We start from the raw sequence: 20,430 nt of genomic DNA, 5'->3' as shown, positions 1-20,430 counted from the left end.
GAGAGAGTGATATAGAGCAAGTCAGAGGGTGCCCAAGAAACCAGTGTGTGTGTTATAACTACGCAGTGTGGAGGAACCATAGGGAAGAAACTCAGGGTCTAGGGATAGAAATGACTTTCTGGAGGGTGAGGGGCAAGGCTGTTTCCTGACTCCTTTTACCCTTCATCCCCTGGAGAAACACAGGAGACGGGAAGGGGGAGTGGAGCCGCCGTGGAGCCGCCCTGGCATCACCGGGCGGGGCTGGTTCCTCTGCTCCACTTCCTGCTGCCCCCCCAACCCCGCTCCCCGACATGCCCTCCTTCAGGAGGGGTCCTCTTCCCACACGTCCACCCGCACTCACCCCCAGCTCTCCCCTCTTATTCCCGGTGCAGTGCGTTCCCCTCCAGGTCTGGCCAAGACACCCTTGTCTGCTCTGGGCCTGAAGCCGCACAACCCAGCTGACATCTTGCTACACCCCACTGGCGGTGAGTGACTCTGGCGGGAAGGGAGGTGGCTAGGGAGGCCAGAGGACAGGGTGGGGAACTGGAGGACTCCTGTGGTCCTGGGCAGGGCCCAGGCCTGGTGAGTTCTCAGGATTCTTCTGGAAACAAGGTGGCAGCCGGGCTCTGTGTCCATGCTGAGGTCAGGCCTGGGTGGGGCTCTCTGTTCAGGGGTTGAGGGGGACGGAGTCTTCCTGCCCTTGCCTTGTGGGGTCACCACCACTCCCAGAATCCTCTGACGTCAGGGGGTTGGAGGCATGCCCTGTTTCCCTGGAGGTGGTTAACTTTCTGCCTGAAGCCTGGCTCCCATGCCCCAGAGTCCAGGTGCTTGTGTGCACATGCGTGCACACACACACAGACATGCACAGAGACAGGCACGCACACACACGCACACACATGCAGGCATGCACACACACAGAGACAGGCACACATACACAGATGCAGACACGCATGCCTACACATACACACATGCAGACATGCACACACACAGACATGCATGCAGGCACACACACACACGCAGGCATGCACACACAGAGAGACAGGCACACATACACAGATACAGACACGCATGCCTACACATACTCACACACATGGAGGCATGCACACACAGAGAGGCACACATACACAGATGCAGACACGCATGCCTACACATACATGCAGACATGCACACACACAGACATGCATGCGCACACACACATGCAGGCATGCACACACAGAGAGACATGCACGCGCACACACACACACAGACATGCACACACAGAGAAACATGCACACACGCACACACACACATGCAGGCATGGACACACACAGAGACAGGCACGCACACACACACACAGAGACATGCACGCACACACACACACATGCAGGCATGCACACACACAGAGACAGGCACACATACACAGATGCAGACATGCATGCCTACACATACTCACACACATGCAGACATGCACACACACACACGTGCAGACATGCAGGCACACACTCCAGGTTCATACCTCGTCACATTCCCCAGCTCCTCTCCTTGTTGGGAAAGGGAAAGCAGAGACCCTAGGCCCTTAGTGACCATTTCCAACAGGCTGAGCCCAGAAACTTGCTCTCTAGACTCTGGTGTGGGCTGGACTGGGGCTCTGGGGAACAACTTTGCTTCTTTCCTTTAGTCCCCAGAAGACTGATCCAGCCAGGTAGGTGGGCAGTGGCATGACAGGTGTGAGCCACGCAGACACACGGCCGGGCACAGCCTCCCACTCAGGACGTGTCTGCATGGCCAGGGACACGGAGTCACCGGGTGGGGGGCCGCCTGTCACCAGGCCAGCACATTCCTGCTTGAGATGCAGGGGCTGTAACAGGGACATGGGCCTCTGCTCCTGAGAGCGAGGCCCTGTCTTACCTGTGCGCCCTGGAGGGCCTGCCTCTGCCTCGGCCTCACCCCTTTTCTCAACAAACTCTCTCTCTCTCTCAGACAATAATCCCTGTTAATCCATCTCTCTCTCTCCTTTTTGCTCTTCCTCTCCCCTCCATCCCCTGCCTCTCTTTCCTGCCTCTCCTTCCTCCTCACCTCTCTTCCCATCTTCCCTCAGAGGAGGATGAGAGGAAGGTGCTGACAGAGCTTTCTGAAGGTAAGTGTGGCTTTGCTGTGTGGCTGCTTCCTGCTCTCCGTGTCCAGGAATGGCCGCTCACTCCATTTTTCTGCCTGGCTTGTTGGGGTGGTGGGTGGCGCTCTTCCCTGATCAGGTCTCATGTGACCGGGTGCATAGGCCGCACCCCACCCCAATCCCCACGCCCTGCTGGGTGATCAGGGGGTGATGAGCTGTCGCTTTGGTGATGAGCTACCGTTCTGGATACTGACTGAGGTGCCCATAGCCCCAGGGCCCGGGTCCAGGCGCGGCCAAGGGTCCAGGTACAAGTGCGGTGCCACCTTGCTGACAAAATGCTTCCCCCCAGGAGGCATTCCCGCCCACCTGCCTGGGGTGCAGCAGCCCCTTCAGATGGAGGGGGCTCCTATCCCATTTCCTGGGTTTGCCCCACATGTACAGCTCAGAGCATGATTTCTCAGCCTCAGCACCACCGATGCTTGGGTGGGACAGTTCTTAGTCGTGGGGACTGTGCTGAGCCCTGTAGGGTGTTTAGCGCCATCCCTGGTCTCTACCTACTGTTGACACCTGTGGGTAGCACTCACCCGTCATGACAATCGAAATGTCTGCAGCATGACAAATGACCCCGGGGGGATGACTGCTCCCGGTTCAGAGCCACTGTCTTGGAGCCACAAGCTGCCTCTGGAAGCCCTTGCCTGGTTTCCTATCAGCACAGATGGTAGGATGTCTGTCTTTCTAGGATCTTAGATGTTTTGGGGGGATTTTGAAAAAGCTGTGGATTCCCACCCCCCCACCCCCCTGCCACACACAGATGCCTCGGGACATCCATGCACAGTTGTGACAGTATCTGGTTAGCACGTCTGTTTCCTGGCTTAACCCCTGATTTAAATGAACTCAGCCTTGCACGTGGAGAAGCAGAGAAGGGATGTAATCTGGTTGAAGGCCTTTAACTAATTTATTAGGAACAGAATTCAAAGGATGACTCAGAGCAGCAGGTGAAATGAGGGAGATGCTGGCCTGGGTGGCCTGGGCTTCCGTGTCCCCATCTCTACCCTGGTGGAGGTGGGGGAAGGGGGTTGGACGAGGTGGGTGCTGAGCACCTTCCAGCTTGGATGTGTTAGATGTTCTGACTTCCCACCTGGGCCCTGGGTCCGTGTGGCCTGGTTTCTTTAAAGACTCCGTCCAGGTGTTTTTTTTTTTTTTTCTTTTTTTTGGGCTGCGTCTTGGCTTGTGGGACCTTAGTTCCCAGACTAGGCATTGAACCTGGGCCCTCAGCAGTGAGAGTGCAGAGTCCTAACCACTGGACCACTAAAGAATTCCTCCTTCCGGATTCTTAAGCCCATTTCCCACTTCCTTTGCACTCACTACCTTGATTTTCTATCCCCAAAGTGGGCATGGGTTGTACCCCTCTGAATCTGCCATCACCCGTGTAAGATGGCTGGTTTTCCATAAAGCTTTGCCCACTGCTAGCCAGCCAGAGTTCTGGCAACAATGCCAGACTGCGTGGGGGTACAGAACAAGGCAGCCCCCCAGAACAGATCCCAGAATGGGATGAACTACAGTGGGCTCTCACCCCTGGCCAGCCTCACACCCAGGGGGAGGACCTTCCCCGGGCGGGGGGTGGGCAGCTGGTTCTCGCCAGGAGTCTAGAATCAGCTGGAGCCCAGAGCCAGTGTTTGTGTGCTGTGCTCCAGGAGCCCACCTACCTAGGAGGCTCTCAGCTCTCCTTGTGGCTGCTGACCTTCACAGACTGGTGATACCTATTCAGTCTCCAGTGGGACGGTCTGAGGGTGACAGGCCCTGGCTGTGTGTTCCTCACGTGGGGGTGGCACTTCAACAGAATGGGACTGACACCTGGCCCTTGCTCCTGATGAGTGAATCTCAGCCTACAGGCCCTGAGCCCTCTGACCCTCTTTCACTTCTGGAGGCACAGAGTCTTCAGGGAAGGTTCTTAGGGATCCACTCTACTGCAGCCATCGTTTTCAGGAATGTGGACCTGAGGTCTGTGTTGCGAGGTGGGGATAGGCATCTGCCCAAGGTCACAGTTAAGAGGCAGCAAGGCTAGACTGGACTTACTGGTCTCCTGTTTCCTAATCAAGTGGCCACTTCAAAACCCTCCTCCAGCCTCCAGGCGCCATGCCCTGGGATTCCAGCGTGGGCATCAGAATTGTTGTCTTGACCTGGAGTGGGGACAGGGGCCAAGGATGTGGGCGGCTGGTTCCATTTTTCCTGACTCACACATCACCTTCCGGGTCAGACCAAAGCATATTCTTTGCTGACCCTCTGAAGCACTGTTTGATTGCCCTGCTGATATGTGTGAATTCAGAAAAAAGATGCCTATAAGGAAACATAAGCAGTAGGCTTATTCAGCAAGGGGGAAAAAGACTTTAGGGAAGTGCTTTGTTCAAGGTGCCATGCTAAATGCTTTACACCTGTTCGTTCTGTTCTTCATTGATTCGGTGAATATTTTGTGTGCCTACTATGTGCCAGGCACTCTGGGGATATGATGATAAGCAGTACTATGGTTCCTAATCTCATGGAACACATGCATGACCGGTGACAGAATTAAATTATCACCGAGAATTCTTGAGATAAGTGCTCCAAAGTGAAGAGATAGTTTTTATGAGACCCTGGCTGAAGAAGTAAGATTCGAGCGTGAGGGACATTAACTTGGAGACACTGGGATGGGAGAAGAGCTTCCCAGGTAGAAGTAAAGGGCGCTTGGAAAGGCCCTGGGGTGGGAGGAGTAGCAATTTTTTCCCCCATGAATTGCAAGGTCAGTGAAGTGAGGGCAGGGAGGAGCTGGATGCTGGAGCAAGGGGCAATGTGGTACACAGTGAGGGTCAGCAGGCAGGGAGGCGACCTTGTGGGTCATTGTCACAATCATCTTAAATAATCACAGAAGTGCTGAGAGGAAGGTGGTAGGAGCCCCAGTTTGCTGATGAGGAGGTGATGTGTAAGGATGTTAAATGACTTGTCCAGGCCCAGACAGCCGATCAGGGGCACAGCTGAGAGTGTAAGCTGCTTTCCATTGATTGCACGGGTTATGACCTCTAAACATGAACAGTGTCTTTAATGGATGTGGATACAGGGTACCCTTCTCCATGAAAGAAGCAGAGGAAGAAAACCCATAGCAGTAAAGGTGTGAGGTCAACATCAAGGATCTTCCAGTGGGGAAACAGGGAAAGAAATGGCTGAAGCTTCTTTCCTAGAGGAATGGGAACAAGGAATATTTGGCTGAGGTTCTGTCTGTTCCGATGATTAGATGGGTGCATTTGGCACCAAGGAAGACTGCAGATTAGAAATGGCCCCTCTGGGGATCCCTCCTGCTCTGAAATCCTCGGTGACAGTTACACGGTGCCATCTGGGTATTTTAAGGTAGTGCTGTGCAACGCAGATTTATGGAGCACCTACTCTGTGCCAGGTCCTGTGCTAGGCACTGAGGACATAAAGATGAGTGAGATAGCCTGGTCAGGATATTTCAGCACAAGGTAGAAATGCTGAGCTGGGGGAGGAACAGGGTATGATGGGAACTCAGAGGAGGGCCCTGTGGCCCAGTCTCAGAGTTTGGAATTCCATCTTTTGAGTTCCTGGTTTGGGCCTCGGAAGTTTTACTTCTTTCCTGTCTCCATCTGCGTGTCTTCATTTCACTCTGGGCAGGCAGGCTGTTTCACTCCAGGAAAAGAACCTTTTCTGCAAGGCACAAAATGCGCTTGAGGGTGTGGGTCAGGAGCTGACAGTGCCCCCAGCCTGGTGGGGCCAAGTCACTAAGCCTCCAGTCTAGCTGCTCTCAGCCTCCAACAGCCTCTTGGAATGGGTTTGGGCTCCTGGAATGTTCTGCATGAAGCACCTTCCTGGCCCCACATCTGCCCTTCCCAGTCCCTGCTGCCTCTGGGTCTAGCTGCTCCAGGATTGGCGGAGAGGAGAAAACTGCAGGAGAGCGCGTGCAGAACAGCAGGAGAAGGGGTAGAGGGAGGCAGACACCAGCAGGCAGCTGTGGGGTTGCTGATAAACTGGCGTTGGCGCTAGCAAGAAGGAATTAGGAGGGACTTTCTCATCTCCTGTCACTTGATCCAGGCTGGGCAGGTGGGTGTTCTCATTCCTATTTTACAGACAAAAGAACAGAGTCCCAGAAAGGCCCTTCCAGTAAGTGAAAGACAGGGAGCTCACACGTTGTATGCTGTACTAAGGTGGGGAGAGAGGAAAATGGGAAGAGATAGGGAAAGGGGGTGTTTTCAATATGGAATCTGAGTCTGAAAACTCGGGGGAAATGGACTGTTTTGTCCCTCAAGTTTGGTTTTGAACAGTTATGAAGTTGGGCTCAGAATCAAATATCTTCCCAAAGGGTCCCTCCTGCTCTGGGCTCATGAGGAACAGAGACTGAGTGAGGCTCTACCCTGATTTAGTCCTGGGAGGTCAGGAAAGGGCAGCCAACCAAGAAAGAGGATGGAGAATAAAGTGACGGCAGGGCCAGGAGGGCTGGGTCTGAAATCCACAGGCTGGGAGTCCCTGAGCAAAGCCCCCAGGCTAGTTGGCCACCTAAAGTCACAGGGCTGTTAACTGCAAATGTGGTGGGAACCGCTGCGGGTGCTTCTCCCTGGATGAATGGTCTTGTCTTCAAGTTCAGAGGCTGAGTCCTCTGAGAGCTCCTTCGTAAGCTGCTCTGTAGCTGAGGATCTGATGGGTGTGAGGATGGGGCTCCTGAGGCTGATGCTTTATGAATGTGGCTATCCTAAAGCCATCTCAGGTTTTCTGATATCTCCAACTTTCTAACATACTGTCCCTTCGATGTTCTGTGCAAACTACACTCAGGCTCCTGACACTATGTTTGGGTCAAAAGCAGTTAGTGGGGACATGGCCTTGACTCATGGTAAACAGGGCAGACGGGAGCCAATGTCTGTGGTCCCAGGTCTGGCTCCGTCTTGACTCTGGGCCTGGGTGGTGTGGGTGGCCTTACTTAGATTTTACTGATGGTAGAAGTGGTATGTGTACTTTCTTTTTTTTTAAATAGGATGGGGTGCTGATCCAATAATGTGAGCTGCTTACCCATTGTATGGGTCAGGTCTTGGCAGAAAACAGATAGCTCATTCCAATGGGGCAACTGAAGAGGGTTTAATGGACTATTTAGATGGTCTGGGCAAACCAATGAGGGATGGTGAAGCACCTCCCGGGGTGCTCCTGAGCAGGAGGTGGGAGCCATCTGCACTCCAGGCCTGAAGAAACCAGGAGGAGCTGGAGGAGAGGACCCACCCCTGGAGTTGGTATCTTGGGTGGAGGATGCGGCCCTGGAACTTTGACCCTCTCTCCCCACCTACCTCCATCCTCTGTTAGTTCTGCCTACCAGCCAGCTGCCAAAGGCCAGGGCCCTCTGGAGCCCTGAGCCCGGGGGTCTGGGGTATGCTGTCAGTAAAAGCTGGTCTGCGGGACACAGAACAGGCTGGGGAATGAATCAGGAGGACATAGCGGGTGGAGAGGGCCACAGACTTCAGGGCTTGCCCTCGGGCATTTTAGCTTGAACTTTTGAGGGTCAGCAAGAATTCAAGGGAAGGAGAAAAACGAATGTGTGCCTCTTAGGTGTACCTCTGTGGTGGGGGGAGATAGGGGGCAGAGGGTAAAGGTCATGTATCTATTAGTTTGTGAGACAGACACTTACTGAGGATTCACTGTGTGCCAGGTGCTGTGAGTACAGATTAGCAAGGAGCTTGGGGCAGCCAGGGAGCAGATGGATCCTTTTGCCATCTCTGGGTGGGAGAGAAGGGTGCTGGGCGCTGCGGGCCCCAGGATGAAGCTAGTAGCCTGGAGGCATCTAGGTGGAATTTTCAAAGAGTGACCCTGGGAGGTGAGGGATGGGCCGGAAGGTAGGCTCTGGCCTTGGGTCTCAACTGCCATTTCTGTGGGTGTGAGTTCCTGTCTGAGGGTCCCTTTCTGTCAGTTCGAGTTACCCCAGGGTGTGGAGCTGGCCCCCTAAGGCTAAAGACACACTGAAATTCTCGATCCCCCTGATTTTCAGCTGGCGGTATGTGCAGGGCCCAAGAGCAGGCTCTGGGCCAGACCACTGGGGTTCTTAGGCCAGCTCTGTCACCTGCTACTGTGTGGCCCAGATAAGATACTTACATTCTCAAAATTTTGCTTTCCTCATGTAGTTATTTGCTATTTCTGCTGTTATTGACAGTCTGTGGAGCTGGCTTTTCTCTGGCTGATGGGCTGGAGTTCTGAGTAGCAGCAGCCAGCTCTGAGTGTCCCATGAGGCTTGGCGGCCCCTCTTTCAGCCACCCAGAGCCTGCACCGGGAGTCAGGAGACGGGAGCTATGGTCACTGTGCGTTCTGGAGCAAATCGCTCCACCTCTCTGGGCTGAGGAGACATGTTACATCAGGGAGCAGTAAACTATGGCCAAATCCTGTTTTGGGAAAGTTTTATCGTAACACAGCCACACTCATTGCTTTATGTGCTATCCGTAGCTGCTCTCGCAATAACAACAGTGGAACTGAGTAGCTGTGAGAGAGACTGTCTGGCTCCCTCCCTGCACCCCAGGCTGCACGGACTCTGCCGTTCTTCCACTTCTCAGGCTGGTTTCAGTGGTTGCCCTAATTGTGGTGGGCATAGTGTTGATGTGTGCTCAGGTCACGTCCCTCCTGGGACGTCCTCGGGAACAGTGCCACTTCAGAGGTGGCAGGAACACCATCTGTCCCTGGAGAAGCCGAGAGTGTTCTGCTTCTTTTCTCTGTTTGACGGCGAGTTAGTTTACAGTGGTGGGGTAGAGGGGCGTGGGGAGGCTTCCAGAGGCCGGGGCAGGGGGCAGCTGGGGGCAGCACGGCAGTGGGGCGGGTGGCACAGGAAACCTGGGTCTGGTTGTGCCTCAGGCCCCTTCACTCTCCTGTCCTCGGCACCTTCACCGGCACAGTGACCTCTCTGGTGCTTGCCGCCCTCTTCCCCACCCAGCCTTCCTCTCAGGCCGTTCTGAACACCAAGCGGGATAATGATGTCAGTCTCGGGAGGCACACTAAGTGTGTCAGGCAAGGTGGATGGATGTGTCTTGGCACGCAGGGCTGGGTGTGACTCACCCGCACAGGCCTGCTGGTAGGCCAGCAAGCCTGTTTCTGGACTCTGGGTGTGGGGTAGAATGAGCATCCTGAGACACAAGGCTGGGCTGGAGCTTGGGGTCCACGGAAAGCCCAGACCCCAGCAGTTCCTGGGGAGCGGAGAAGGGCCTGGGACCTGGGTAGCAGGGTTGGGGAAGAAAAGCTCAGCTAGAGGGCCCACCAGTGAAGGACAGTGTCCCAGCTCTAGGAAGGAGGACTCTGTGATGGCTGTGTTTTGGGGTCCCTTTCTGGGAAGCTTCTCAGAACGAGGCTCTAGTTAAAAGTTCTTGGGGCTCTCATGGCTTCTCCATGATGCTGGAAAGAGGATGGACCTGGGCAGGCAGGAGCCCTGGAGACGTGCCCCTTGTCTGCTTGCTATCCTTTTGGGATTTCCCTGACAGGCTCTGGGGAGACGGGTTCCCTGGGGTTGGGTGGGGTCCACACCACATCCCCTGGATCCATGCTCAGTCCCTGTCTCCTCACCCCTTCCAGAACCCCGGAGCTACGTGGAGTCAGTGGTACGAACGGCGGTGGCTGGGCCCCGGACTCAGGAACCTGAGCCCAAGAGCTTTAGCACCCCAGCTGTGCAGGCCTATGGCAATGAGACACCCCTGAGGAACGGGACCCTGGGAGGCTCCTTTGTCTCCCCTAGCCCCCTCTCCACCAGCAGCCCCATCCTCAGCGCTGACAGGTAAGTGGGGGAGGAGAACCCAGGCCCGGGGCAGCAGAGATGAGGCCTCCTGGATCCGATTAGGGCATGGACGGGGAGAAATCACATCCAGGGTGCTGCCCTTGGGAAACCAGCTCATTGGGGTGCATGGCAAGAGCACCCCCTGAGTGCCAACTCCCCGGGGAGACTATGAAGATGAACCAGGCACAGTCCTTCCCTCAGATGTATTACTTCTGTTTTTATTTATTTATTGGCTGCACCATGCGGCGAGCAGGAGCCTTACTTCCCCAGAGATCAGATCTGTGCCCCCTGCAGTGGAAGTGTGGAGTTGTGACCACCGGACCCCCAGGGAAGCCTCCTTTCCCCAAATTTAAAATTGAACAAGTGTAGTTACTATGTAGTGAGTGCTTCCCATGTGCCAGGCGTTTTGCTGAGTGCTTTCTGTTTAAACCTCACAGCTATCCTGCGAGGTAAGTAGTAGTATTATTCCCACTTCTCAGAAGAGGAAACTGAAGCAGAGAGAGATTAAAGTGGATTATTCAAGGTCTACAGCTAAACAGTAGCAGAAACAGAATTCGGACTAAAGGTGTCTGGCTCCAGAGTCCACACCTCTATCCTACCCCCTGCATCCCCCCCATCACAGAGCAGCTGTTAGAGGTGCTCAAAGCTGAGGTGTAAGCAAAGAACTCTGAGCAAGAGCCCATTATTTCTGGCTTAGTCTGCAGAGAGAGTCTCTGGGGGCTGGAAGCCCGGGAAGTATTTGTGCTAAGGCCAGAGGAGGAGCAAGGGTTGGAAGGTGAGGGCCTTCACAGCATAGCAAGGACAGGACCGGGGTGTGGAGGTATTGGGCATGGGGTCTGGGGGTCAGGTCTCTGTGGGGTTAGAGGAGGGATGTCTTGGTGGATGGGCGGCTGACGTTTAGGGAGTCAGACAGAGGAAAGCCAGAAGCTTCCCAGAAAGGGAGGTTCCTGTGTTTGGGGTGCAGTGAGGAGCTGCTCGACTAGCGGGGTGGCCATAGGCTTTATGATGGGGAGACAGGAAGATGACATAGGAAAGGGACTCTGAGATGAGCCCAGGTAGGGCACAGGGTGCCAGGCGGGGAGGAGGCCTGCACCAGCCAGAATTCCACCCCCCAGTAGGGGCGTCTGCCCCAACCATCCCTTCCCATGTCCACTCCCCTTCTCAGACTGGGTCCCCACGAGTCCAGAAACTATCCAGCTGCCTCCTCCCACTTCCGCTTCTGCTTGGTTCGGGTGAGCAGAGGCAGTTTTCTTCTGGACTCTAAGAATCTGAAACTTCAAACCAAGCACACACCCCCAGTCCACCTGGCCCCCTCCCCAGCCTCTTAACGGCTCCACTTGGGGAAAGGTCCACCTCTGGGCAGGAGCTACGTTCTTCTTTTAAAGGAAAGGAGATTTTCTTCACCTCTCGGCCCCCTTGCTGATATCCAAGAAGTCCTGACATTAGGGAGTTTTCACTTTTTCTCACTCAAATTCCTCCTGCAGTAAGATTCAGGAAGCCAGCTCCTCCTCCAGGATTAATCACCCAAAATGCCATTTCCGTGTCCCCAGCTCCTCCCTCCCCCCATTTTCTCAGAATCCAGGTTATTCTGTACTGAAGTGGTGTTTCATTCTGGCCTCTTCTGGGATGTGTGGTAGACTTTGTCCTGGCCTGGCCCTGACCTTCTTCCTGCCCTTGGCTCTTGCCTGGCCCTCCCACCTCACATCACCCTGGGGACCTGAGCTTAACCGACCCAACCCAGGGTGGGGCCGGCCAGCCTCCAAACTCCTAGTCTGCGGCTCCAGGCTTTGGTGCACCAGCTTATGTAAGGACCCTTCCACCCCGCTGCTGCACTGCCAGCCCCCGCCCAAGGGCTCCTTGTGCGAGCCTGCCTGCTGCCTCCCTGCAGCCGATGCTCGTGCATGGTCCCTGACAACCTTTGTCTCTGCTGCCGTGCCATGGAGGAAGTTTGGGTCTGGAAGGAGTCAGAGTCATCTAACCCACCTCCCTCATTTTCCGTATTGTTGTTGTTGTTTTTCAGTCGCTAAGTCGTGTCTGATTCTTTGTGACCCCAGGGACTGGAGCATGCCAGGCTTCCCAGTCCTTCACCATCCCCCGGAGTTAGCTCAAACTCATGTCTATGGAGTCAGTGATGTCATCCAACCATCTTATCCTTTGTCACACACTTCTCCTCCTGCCCTCAATCTTTCCTAGCATCAGGGTCTTTTCCAATGAGTTAGCTGTTCGCATCAGGTGGCCAAAGTATTGGTGCTTCAGCTTCAGCATCAGTCCTTCCAGTGAATATTCAGGGTTGATTTCCTTTAGGATTGACTGGTTTGATCTCCTTGCTATCCAAGGGACTCTCAAGAGTCTTCTCCAGCACCACAGTTTGAAAACATCAATTGAGAAAACTTTAAAAAGCGGAATCCAGGTTTCCCAAACTTAGAGGCCATTTCCTATACTCCTGTATGGACTTGTACTTAATTTCAGAGGAGAACCTTTGTGGCCATTCTCCCAGGTACAGTGTCCTCTGAACTGAATTTCGTCAGTCTTAGAATTGAGAGCGACTTCTGAGCTCATTTAATCTAACCTCCCAGTGGAGGAAATTTCCTCCACAGCATTCAAATCAAGAGGTTGGTCAGCCTCTGCTTAAATGCTTCTAATGATGGGAGTCTCATTACCATGTAATGCAGCCTGCTCCATTAGTGGCCAGATCCAATGGCTAGAAAGCAGATCCTATAATGAGCTGAAATCTCCTGCTATGAGACTTCATCTTTTTTTTTTTTTTTTGGAGCTACCCAGGAATGGATGCTCAGTTACACTCTCAGCGTGTAAATGCCAACTCACCTGGGGAAAATGAGTCAGGGGAAGATGCTTCCAGGAGGACCAGGGCCCAAGTGGTTTAACTCCCTCTCCAGTGTTCAGTTTCTGTGATGCTGGAGGGGGCAACAGGACAGCCACCTTCAGTTTTAATAGCAGAGATCTTTTTCTGACTTGTGGTTGGGCAGTCAGTGTGATGCTTGAGGGAATGAGAGCTTTGGAATCCGACACTGCTGAGTTGAGATCCTGGTCTTTTGTGAGCAGTGTGGCTGTGAGCCTATTGCTTAACCTCTGTGAGTCTCAGTCACATCTTCTGACATCTTGAATGTAGGGTGACGTTCAAAAGCCTTGACTTTTCTGTTCATGCGAGAGGAGCTAAGGACAGGGAAGCTTGTCTTGCTGCAGTCCATGCAGTTGTAAAGAGTCAGTTATGATTGAATGACTGGACAACAAAGTGGTTGGAGGGAGGGCTGAAGCTTCACTGGAAGCCTGTCCTTCATTAAATGCCACCTGCTGACTTCCGACCTGCCCATGTCTCTCTCTCTCTCTGTAGCACTTCAGTGGGGAGTTTCCCATCCGGGGAGAGCAGCGACCAGGGCGCACGAACACCTACCCAGCCTCTGCTGGATTCTGGCTTCCGCTCCAGCAGCCTGGGCCAGCCGAGCCCTTCGGCTCAGAGAAACTACCAGAGCTCTTCTCCTCTCCCAGCCGCGGGCAGCAGCTACAGCAGCCCCGACTACTCACTGCAGCAGTTCAGCTCCCCAGAAGGCCAGGCCCGGGCTCAGTTCAGTGTGGCCGGTGTCCACACGGTGCCTGGGAGCCCCCAGGCACGGCACAGGACAGTGGGCACCAACACGCCCCCCAGCCCTGGCTTTGGCCGTCGGGCTGTGAACCCCAGCCTAGCTGCCCCCAGCAGCCCCAGTATGAGCCACCGCCAGGTGACGGGTCCGCTGGGAACCGGTTTCCATGTTAATGCGGGCTCCAGCCCACAGAGCAGCGCAGCGACCACTCCGGGAAGCCCCAGTCTGGGTCGCCACCCTGCGGCCCACCAGGTTTCCAACCTCCATGGCAACGTGGTCACCGCTCCTGGGAGCCCCAGCCTGGGCCGGCACCCCGGGGCCCACCCAGGCGCCCTGGCCTCCAATCTCCATGGCAACGCAGTAGCCAGCCCCGGAAGCCCCAGCCTGGGCCGTCACTTGGGAGGGTCTGGATCTGTGGTTCCCGGCAGCCCCAGCTTGGACCGGCACGTTCCCTACGGTGGCTACTCCACCCCTGAGGACCGGAGACCCACGCTGTCCCGGCAGAGCAGCGCCTCGGGCTACCAGGCTCCTTCCACGCCCTCCTTCCCTGTGTCCCCCGCCTACTACCCTGGCCTGAGCAGCCCCACCACCTCCCCCTCGCCGGACTCGGCGGCTTTCCGACAAGGGAGCCCCACCCCGGCCTTGCCGGAGAAGCGGAGGATGTCCATGGGTGACCGAGCGGGCAGCCTCCCCAACTACGCCACCGTCAACGGGAAGGTGTCCTCCTCGCCAGTCGCCAGTGGCATGTCCAGTCCCAGCGGGGGCAGCACTGTGTCCTTCTCCCACACTCTGCCCGACTTCTCCAAGTACTCCATGCCAGGTGCGCCTCCTTCCCCTCCACCTCTCTTGCTGGCAGATGACGCCAGGCACTCTGTCCTGGTCTCTGTTCTGACATCTCCTTGGCAGGCAGCCTTGGGCGGCTCACTGACTTCGGGTCCTCAGGTGCGTTAGCCGTGTCACAGGAGTTGGAGTTGTGCTCAGAACCGATGTGTTGTAGTTGTGGCAGCTGTTGGGGGCAGGGATGGGGATGTGGATGTGACGATGCCTACGATGGCCCTGCTGTTCTGATTATCATCAGCATCTTCACAGCCACCACCCCTGGCTGAACACACGCTCTGTACCAGGCTCTGAGCCATGGTCTATCTTGTCAGTTCTCATGGCCACCTAGCAAAGTAGGTATTAGTACCTCCATTTTACACATGAGCAAAGTGAGGCCTGGAGAGGTTCAATCATTTGTCCAGGGTCCCACAGTTAATAAATGGTTTAGCATCCAGACCCTTATGACCCTAAAACATGTGCTCTTAAAACCCAACTGGAGCTGTCTTACTGCCTTGACTTGATAGTTTCTGTAATTTAGTGTATCCTTGAAAATATGGCTTCCAAGCCTGGACCACCCGCCCCCCGCCCCACTTTTTGCCAGCCCATAGCACTGTTCCCACCACTTTGATCCCCACTTTGCACCCATCACTAATAATAGATTTGGCAGCCAGATGAGATATGGGAAAAGGCCAAGGGTTAAGCATTTTTACTGGAGTCTCATTTCTACCAGCTCGGCTTAACAGAAGCCCATGCAGGTTTACACACTGAATTCTTCACTTATCACCAGAACTGGGCATCTTTAGCCGCCACTTAGAGGGCTTGTTATCTAAATGAAAAGGTCAAGGCTTCAGCTGATCTGCATCTTTTCAGCCAGACCTCCAGTCTGACTTTATCCAGAGTGACCCCAGAGTCCTGGGGCATTCGAGGAAGATGTAGAATGCAGCAGGCAGCCTGGGATGGGCCCCAGCTGCCGAATCTCAGTGTGCCGCTCCCAGGTCCTGCCCTGAGCCTGCCAAGTGACACTGCACGACCTTGCTTCCTGCTGCCCACCAGAGACATCTGGTTCCCAGCTCCAGCTCTTGGAGGATGCAAAACTTCTAGTAGTTGGGACATTTCCTGTTTCCCACCATCTTCCTTGCTTAAAATAGCCATGGGAGTCAACACAGGAAGGCACATGGGGCTGCAGCCGCCTCTGACAGCTCATTAGACAGGCAGCAGCAACCCTGGGGCCTGGGACTCTGGAGCAGAGAGAGGCAGCTCGCAGAGCTGTGGGGCCCAGCTGCCTAGCCCAGAGGCCCTGCTCTGTGCACAGCTGCCAGGAAAAGGAGCTGACCTTCCCCCTGCTGTCCTCCAGAGACAGATCCCAGAAGCCTAACAGAATGTAAATAACAAGGTAAATTGACTGGACACACAGCCCAGCCCTCATCTCTGGTCTGTGCCCTGAACTTTTTATAGCACTGTGAGCACAGGGTCCTCTGCTTCAGCCCCTCCCTAGAGAAAGGAGAGGAAACCTACAGATCTGGAATATTCCTTTTTTCCCTCTTCCCCCAGCCTCCCTTTTGTTTCCTTTGCTGTCAGAAAATGAAGGAAGAGGTTGGAGAGAGTCCCACATTTCCTTATTCCCAGCCAGGAAGATACGATGTAGCTGACCTGAACTGGCTGTTGTGTCTTCTTACCTGGAAACATCTAACAAAAACCTCTTATGAACCGTCTATGTGACTTGGGCAAGTTGCTCCCCTTCCAGGAACCTCACATTCCTCACTTGTAAAGTTTAGCAGTTGGATATGATGCTCTCTCTCCAGAACATCCTATGAAATCATCTGTAGTCTGCAAAGGGTCTGGCGTGGGGAATGTCTACCAGAGAAGTGGGGTGCATGACACTCGGTAGACAGCTTCTTAGTTCCAGGCCAACCCTTCCCCTATTTATCCCAGGCAGGACAGGAGTGATCATTTTGTTCTAAATGAGATTTTCCATATGGGGAATGAGGAGGAGCTTGGGGAAAGTGGACAGAAATGTGTTTTTCTGCTCTCATCCTCAAGGTTGTTACGATGAAGTGGAGAAATTGAGCCCATGGAGAAAGGGACTAGAAGGTGGGAGAGAAGCTTCAGGAAGGATTTAGTCTGACTCTGCTAGAGAAAGGGCTAGGTGGGCTGGAGTAGGACTCCCGCTGGCTGGGGGAAGATGCTGTTCAGGCTTTTCAGCAGGAGGACAGCTGTGTGACCCACAGTGGCTGTTGGGAGATGGGGGAGGATGAGAAAGCAGCTTGAGGCCCCTTGCAGCAATGCTCTGATGAGGTCTGAGCAGATCATCTTCCTGTGTTAGTTTCCTAGGTCAGCCAGGACAGAGGACCACAAACGTGGTGACTTAAGACAGCACAAGTCGATTCTGTCGATGTAGCTGAGCTGGGAAGGCTGGGAAGTCTAAAGTCAGGGTGTTGGCAGGACTGGCTCCATCTGGAGACCCTGAGGGAGACTCTGGTCCAGGCTTTTCTCTTTGCTCCTCATGGGGGCTGGCAGTCCTGGGGTTCCTTGGCTTGTAGACACATCTCCCCAAGTCTCTTCCTCCATCTTCCCATGATGCTGTCCCCTTTGTCTTCCTTCCTCTTTTTTTATGAGGACATAACTCATATTGGATTGGGGTCCACTTTAATCCGGCATGACTGCACTTTAACTTGGTTACATCTGCAAAGACTATTTCCAAATAAAGTTCCATTCACAGGTCCTGGGGGTTAGGATTCTATCATCTTTTTTGGGGGGATAGAGATGGAGACTCATAATACCTCCTGTCCTCTCCTTCTTTAGACAATAGTCCTGAGACGCGGGCTAAAGTGAAGTTTGTCCAAGACACTTCCAAGTATTGGTACAAGCCTGAGATCTCCAGAGAACAGGGTGAGTGCTGGGCGATACTGAAGGTCCTGGGCTCCATCCGAGGTCACACCGGCTGCTGCCCACCTTGTCTTCCCTGGGCAAGGGACATAAGCAGACTCACTCCTCTCTGCAGTGGGTGGTGGTCACAGAGAGGAACTGGCCCCAAGGTTAGACAGTAGGAGGCACCTTCCCAAGGCCAAGGGCAGGGAGCAGGAGCCGTGGTTGTAGCTGGTTCCTTGAAAGCGGCAAAGTCTTGATTTTCCAGGGCAAAATGAAAAGGCTGGCTGGATCATATGGAACCTTAGCCCTCCATCTGCATGCTGTGGGAGATTTCTGCACATTTTATGGAAAAACGTGGTTGGGGCTATGCAGATGGAGATGAGAGGCATCAGCTCCTATGAAAAGTCCGTGTGGATGTAGGGCAAGGTGACTTCCTGCCACAGATCAGATCCAGGCTGCTGCTTGTTTCCATAAACAGTATTCTTGCAACATCCTATGCTCAGACATTCAGTCATGTCAGACTCTTTGCAACCCTATGGACTGTAGCCCACTAGGCTCCTTTGTCCATGGATTTTCCAGGCCAGAATCCTGGAGTGGGCTGCCATTTCCTCCTCCAGGGGATCTTCCCAGCCCGGGGATCGAACCCAGGTCTCCTATGTTGCAAGTGGATTCTTTACCCGCTGGGTCGTTAGGGAAGCCCCATCTATCGGCTACTCACTGTCTGGGCTGCTTCTGTGCTGTGGTGGCAGCCATGAATAGTTGCAGCCAGCACTGTGTGGCCTGCAAAGCCTGAAATATTCACTGTCTGGCTCTTTACAGAAAATTTTTTGCTGACTCTAGTGTAGGAGGACCCTTAGGAGTGTTTACATTTTAACTTTAGGGACTCTCCTCTCATCTGAGAAAGAATGAGATTCAAGGCCTGATAAGACTTAAGTGAAGTTGCTGTTGTTCAGTCACTTTGCGACATGGACTGCAGCACACTAGGCCTCCCTGTCCCTTACCATCTCCCAGACTTTGCCCAAGTTCATGTCCACTGAATTGGTGAAACCAGTGCATCAGTTTCTCATTTCCTCTTCTCTCCTGATTTAGCCATTGCCCTCCTTAAGGACCAGGAGCCAGGGGCTTTCATCATCCGTGACAGCCACTCCTTCCGAGGAGCGTATGGGCTGGCTATGAAGGTGTCTTCGCCCCCTCCGACCATCATGCAGCAGAATAAAAAAGGTAAAGCTTGTCCAGCGGGGCTCAGGACCAGGGGGTTCCCTGCAGTCTCTTTAGGTCCTGATCTGTTAGAAGGACCAGGGTTGGGGGTAGGGATGTGGGCGGTGGGCCGGGTAGGATGGGGTGTGCAGGTCTTTTAGTTCTCATGGGAGCTGGTCCCTGCTAGTTGGACTCTTCAGAAATAGGGCTCTGGCCATGTTATCGCTGTGAACCTTTCTCCATCACAGCCTCACTCCCTGGAGAAGCTGGGAAGTGGTGCTGGGAGGTGGTAGGGGGCATGCCATGAGCAGTGACCTATCCGCATTTCTTCCTCTTTGTCCCAGGGGACATGACCCACGAGCTCGTGAGGCATTTCCTGATAGAGACCGGCCCCAGAGGAGTCAAGCTCAAGGGCTGCCCCAACGAGCCAAACTTTGGTGAGCCATCCCCGCCTCCGTCCCCGCTGTCTCAGGCCTGTCCCGGCTTCCCTGATGCAGCTTCTCTTGCCGCCCTTGTCATAGACGCAGCAGGGAAATGCACTGTGACTCCCTTCCTCTGCGCTGTGGTGCCTTCCCTCTGCCAGATTCCTTTCTATTTTTGTCCTGCCCCACGGGGACCTGTTACTGTGATCAGTGGAATAACAGCTATAACAAAGGCTGCTATGTGAAAGCCATGATTCATGCTAAGTCGCTTCAGTTGTGTCCAACTCTTGTGACCCCATGGACTGTAGCCTGTCAGGCTCTTCTCTCTATGGGATTCTCCAGGCAAGAATACTGGAGTGGGCTGCACGCCTTCCTCCAGGGGATCTTCCCAACCCAGGGATCGAACCTGCGTCACTTATGTCCCCTGCATTGGCAGGCGGGTTCTTCACCACTAGTGCCACCTGGGAAGCTGAAAGCCACCTTAGGTACTTTATACCACTTCCGCTCTCCTGACCATCCTGTGCAGTAGGTGTCACGGTCCCATTTTACACACGAGGAAACTGAGGTTCGTTGGAGTTAGACTTACCAGGGACACACCTCTTATAAGTTCCTCAATGTGGATTTGATCCCGCCATTCTCTGACACTTCTGCTACACTCCTGAGAAGGAGCCCTGGCAGCAGCAGGGGCATAGGAGAGATGCTGGGTGTAGCTGTCAATAAAGGAAAGCTGTAGGGTACCCTTCTGATGCCCAGAGTGAGCCTTTAGAATCGTCCCCCTTGGATCTTGCTAACCAAGAGAGGGTGAAGTTTCAGCTTTGTGGGTAGCATGAGGGAGAGGTAGTAAAGGAGTGGAAGATTATGGATGGTGGGATGGGGTGGGTGGACTGATCCTCCCAGTGCCCGCAATCTGCTCCCAATAACACTGCCGCTGCCGGGCTCTCTCTCTGCAGGATCTCTGTCTGCCCTGGTCTACCAGCACTCCATCATCCCGCTGGCCCTGCCCTGCAAGCTGGTCATTCCAAACCGAGGTAGGAACCCGAGACTCCTCGCCCTCCTTGCCTCCTCTGTGTCTCAGCCCCCAGCCAGCTGCTCCAGAACGTGGGCCAGGCTTGGAGGAAACGGGTCATGCTGCCAATCTGGGGAAACTTGAAACCATTCTCTGCTTTATTTTTTCTAATAAAAAAAGAAGAAAAAGTTCACTTAAAAGCTTAATTCCAGAAACATACATAATTGACTTGCCAGATTGTTCTGGAAAATTCTCTGGAGGTTTTAAGAATTCATCCCTGTGTCCTCAGAAGTAAGCCTCATCTCAGGGGAGGCGCTAGAAGCAGGAAACAGCCACTGAGGGAGGACCGAGTCGGGCGGAGGAGATGGGCGTCAGTGGGCAGGGTCGAGGGAAGGGGGAGGGGAAGGCAGAGGTAGGCCATGGGGCGTCCAGGTGTCTGAGTGGAGACGGAAATGTACACTCGAGGGATCGCTTAGAGGAAGAGGTGGCTGCACTGTGTGTGGCTTTGGAAGGAAACAGAAAACCTAAGATGTCCTTGAAGTTTTTGGTTTGCGTGGCCAGGAGGGACGTGGGGCTGATGGGAGGAGTCAGCTCTCTTGACTGTGGGACGTAAACATGGAACCCAAGAGTCTCCAGACATACAGGCTGAGAACTTGAGTGACACTGGGGCTGGCGAA

The 20,430-nt window shown here is 54.2% G+C and overlaps 1 protein-coding gene across 14 annotated transcripts in view; it reads left to right on the top strand.

Annotated features, from left to right (window-relative positions):
* Positions 1–20,430, top strand: part of TNS1 (tensin 1) — a 244,980-nt gene that overhangs the window by 213,324 nt on the left and 11,226 nt on the right. For 6 of the 14 annotated variants that reach the window (XM_042244211.1, XM_042244209.1, XM_042244208.1 and 3 more), the window contains 9 exons: positions 372–464; positions 1,637–1,660; positions 2,057–2,095; positions 9,644–9,842; positions 13,195–14,261; positions 17,063–17,149; positions 18,218–18,349; positions 18,670–18,762; positions 19,698–19,775. In XM_042244211.1, coding sequence (XP_042100145.1) covers positions 372–464; positions 1,637–1,660; positions 2,057–2,095; positions 9,644–9,842; positions 13,195–14,261; positions 17,063–17,149; positions 18,218–18,349; positions 18,670–18,762; positions 19,698–19,775 — 1,812 coding nt within the window. The remainder of the gene's footprint in view (positions 1–371; positions 465–1,636; positions 1,661–2,056; positions 2,096–9,643; positions 9,843–13,194; positions 14,262–17,062; positions 17,150–18,217; positions 18,350–18,669; positions 18,763–19,697; positions 19,776–20,430) is intronic. The other 8 variants (XM_060411269.1, XM_060411266.1, XM_060411273.1 and 5 more) reach the window with 3 other exon arrangements.

The sequence above is a fragment of the Ovis aries genome, chromosome 2 (assembly GCF_016772045.2).
Source record: "Ovis aries strain OAR_USU_Benz2616 breed Rambouillet chromosome 2, ARS-UI_Ramb_v3.0, whole genome shotgun sequence".
In the NCBI taxonomy this organism is placed as follows: Eukaryota; Metazoa; Chordata; class Mammalia; order Artiodactyla; family Bovidae; genus Ovis; species Ovis aries.
This window is presented reverse-complemented; position numbering and strand designations above follow the sequence as displayed.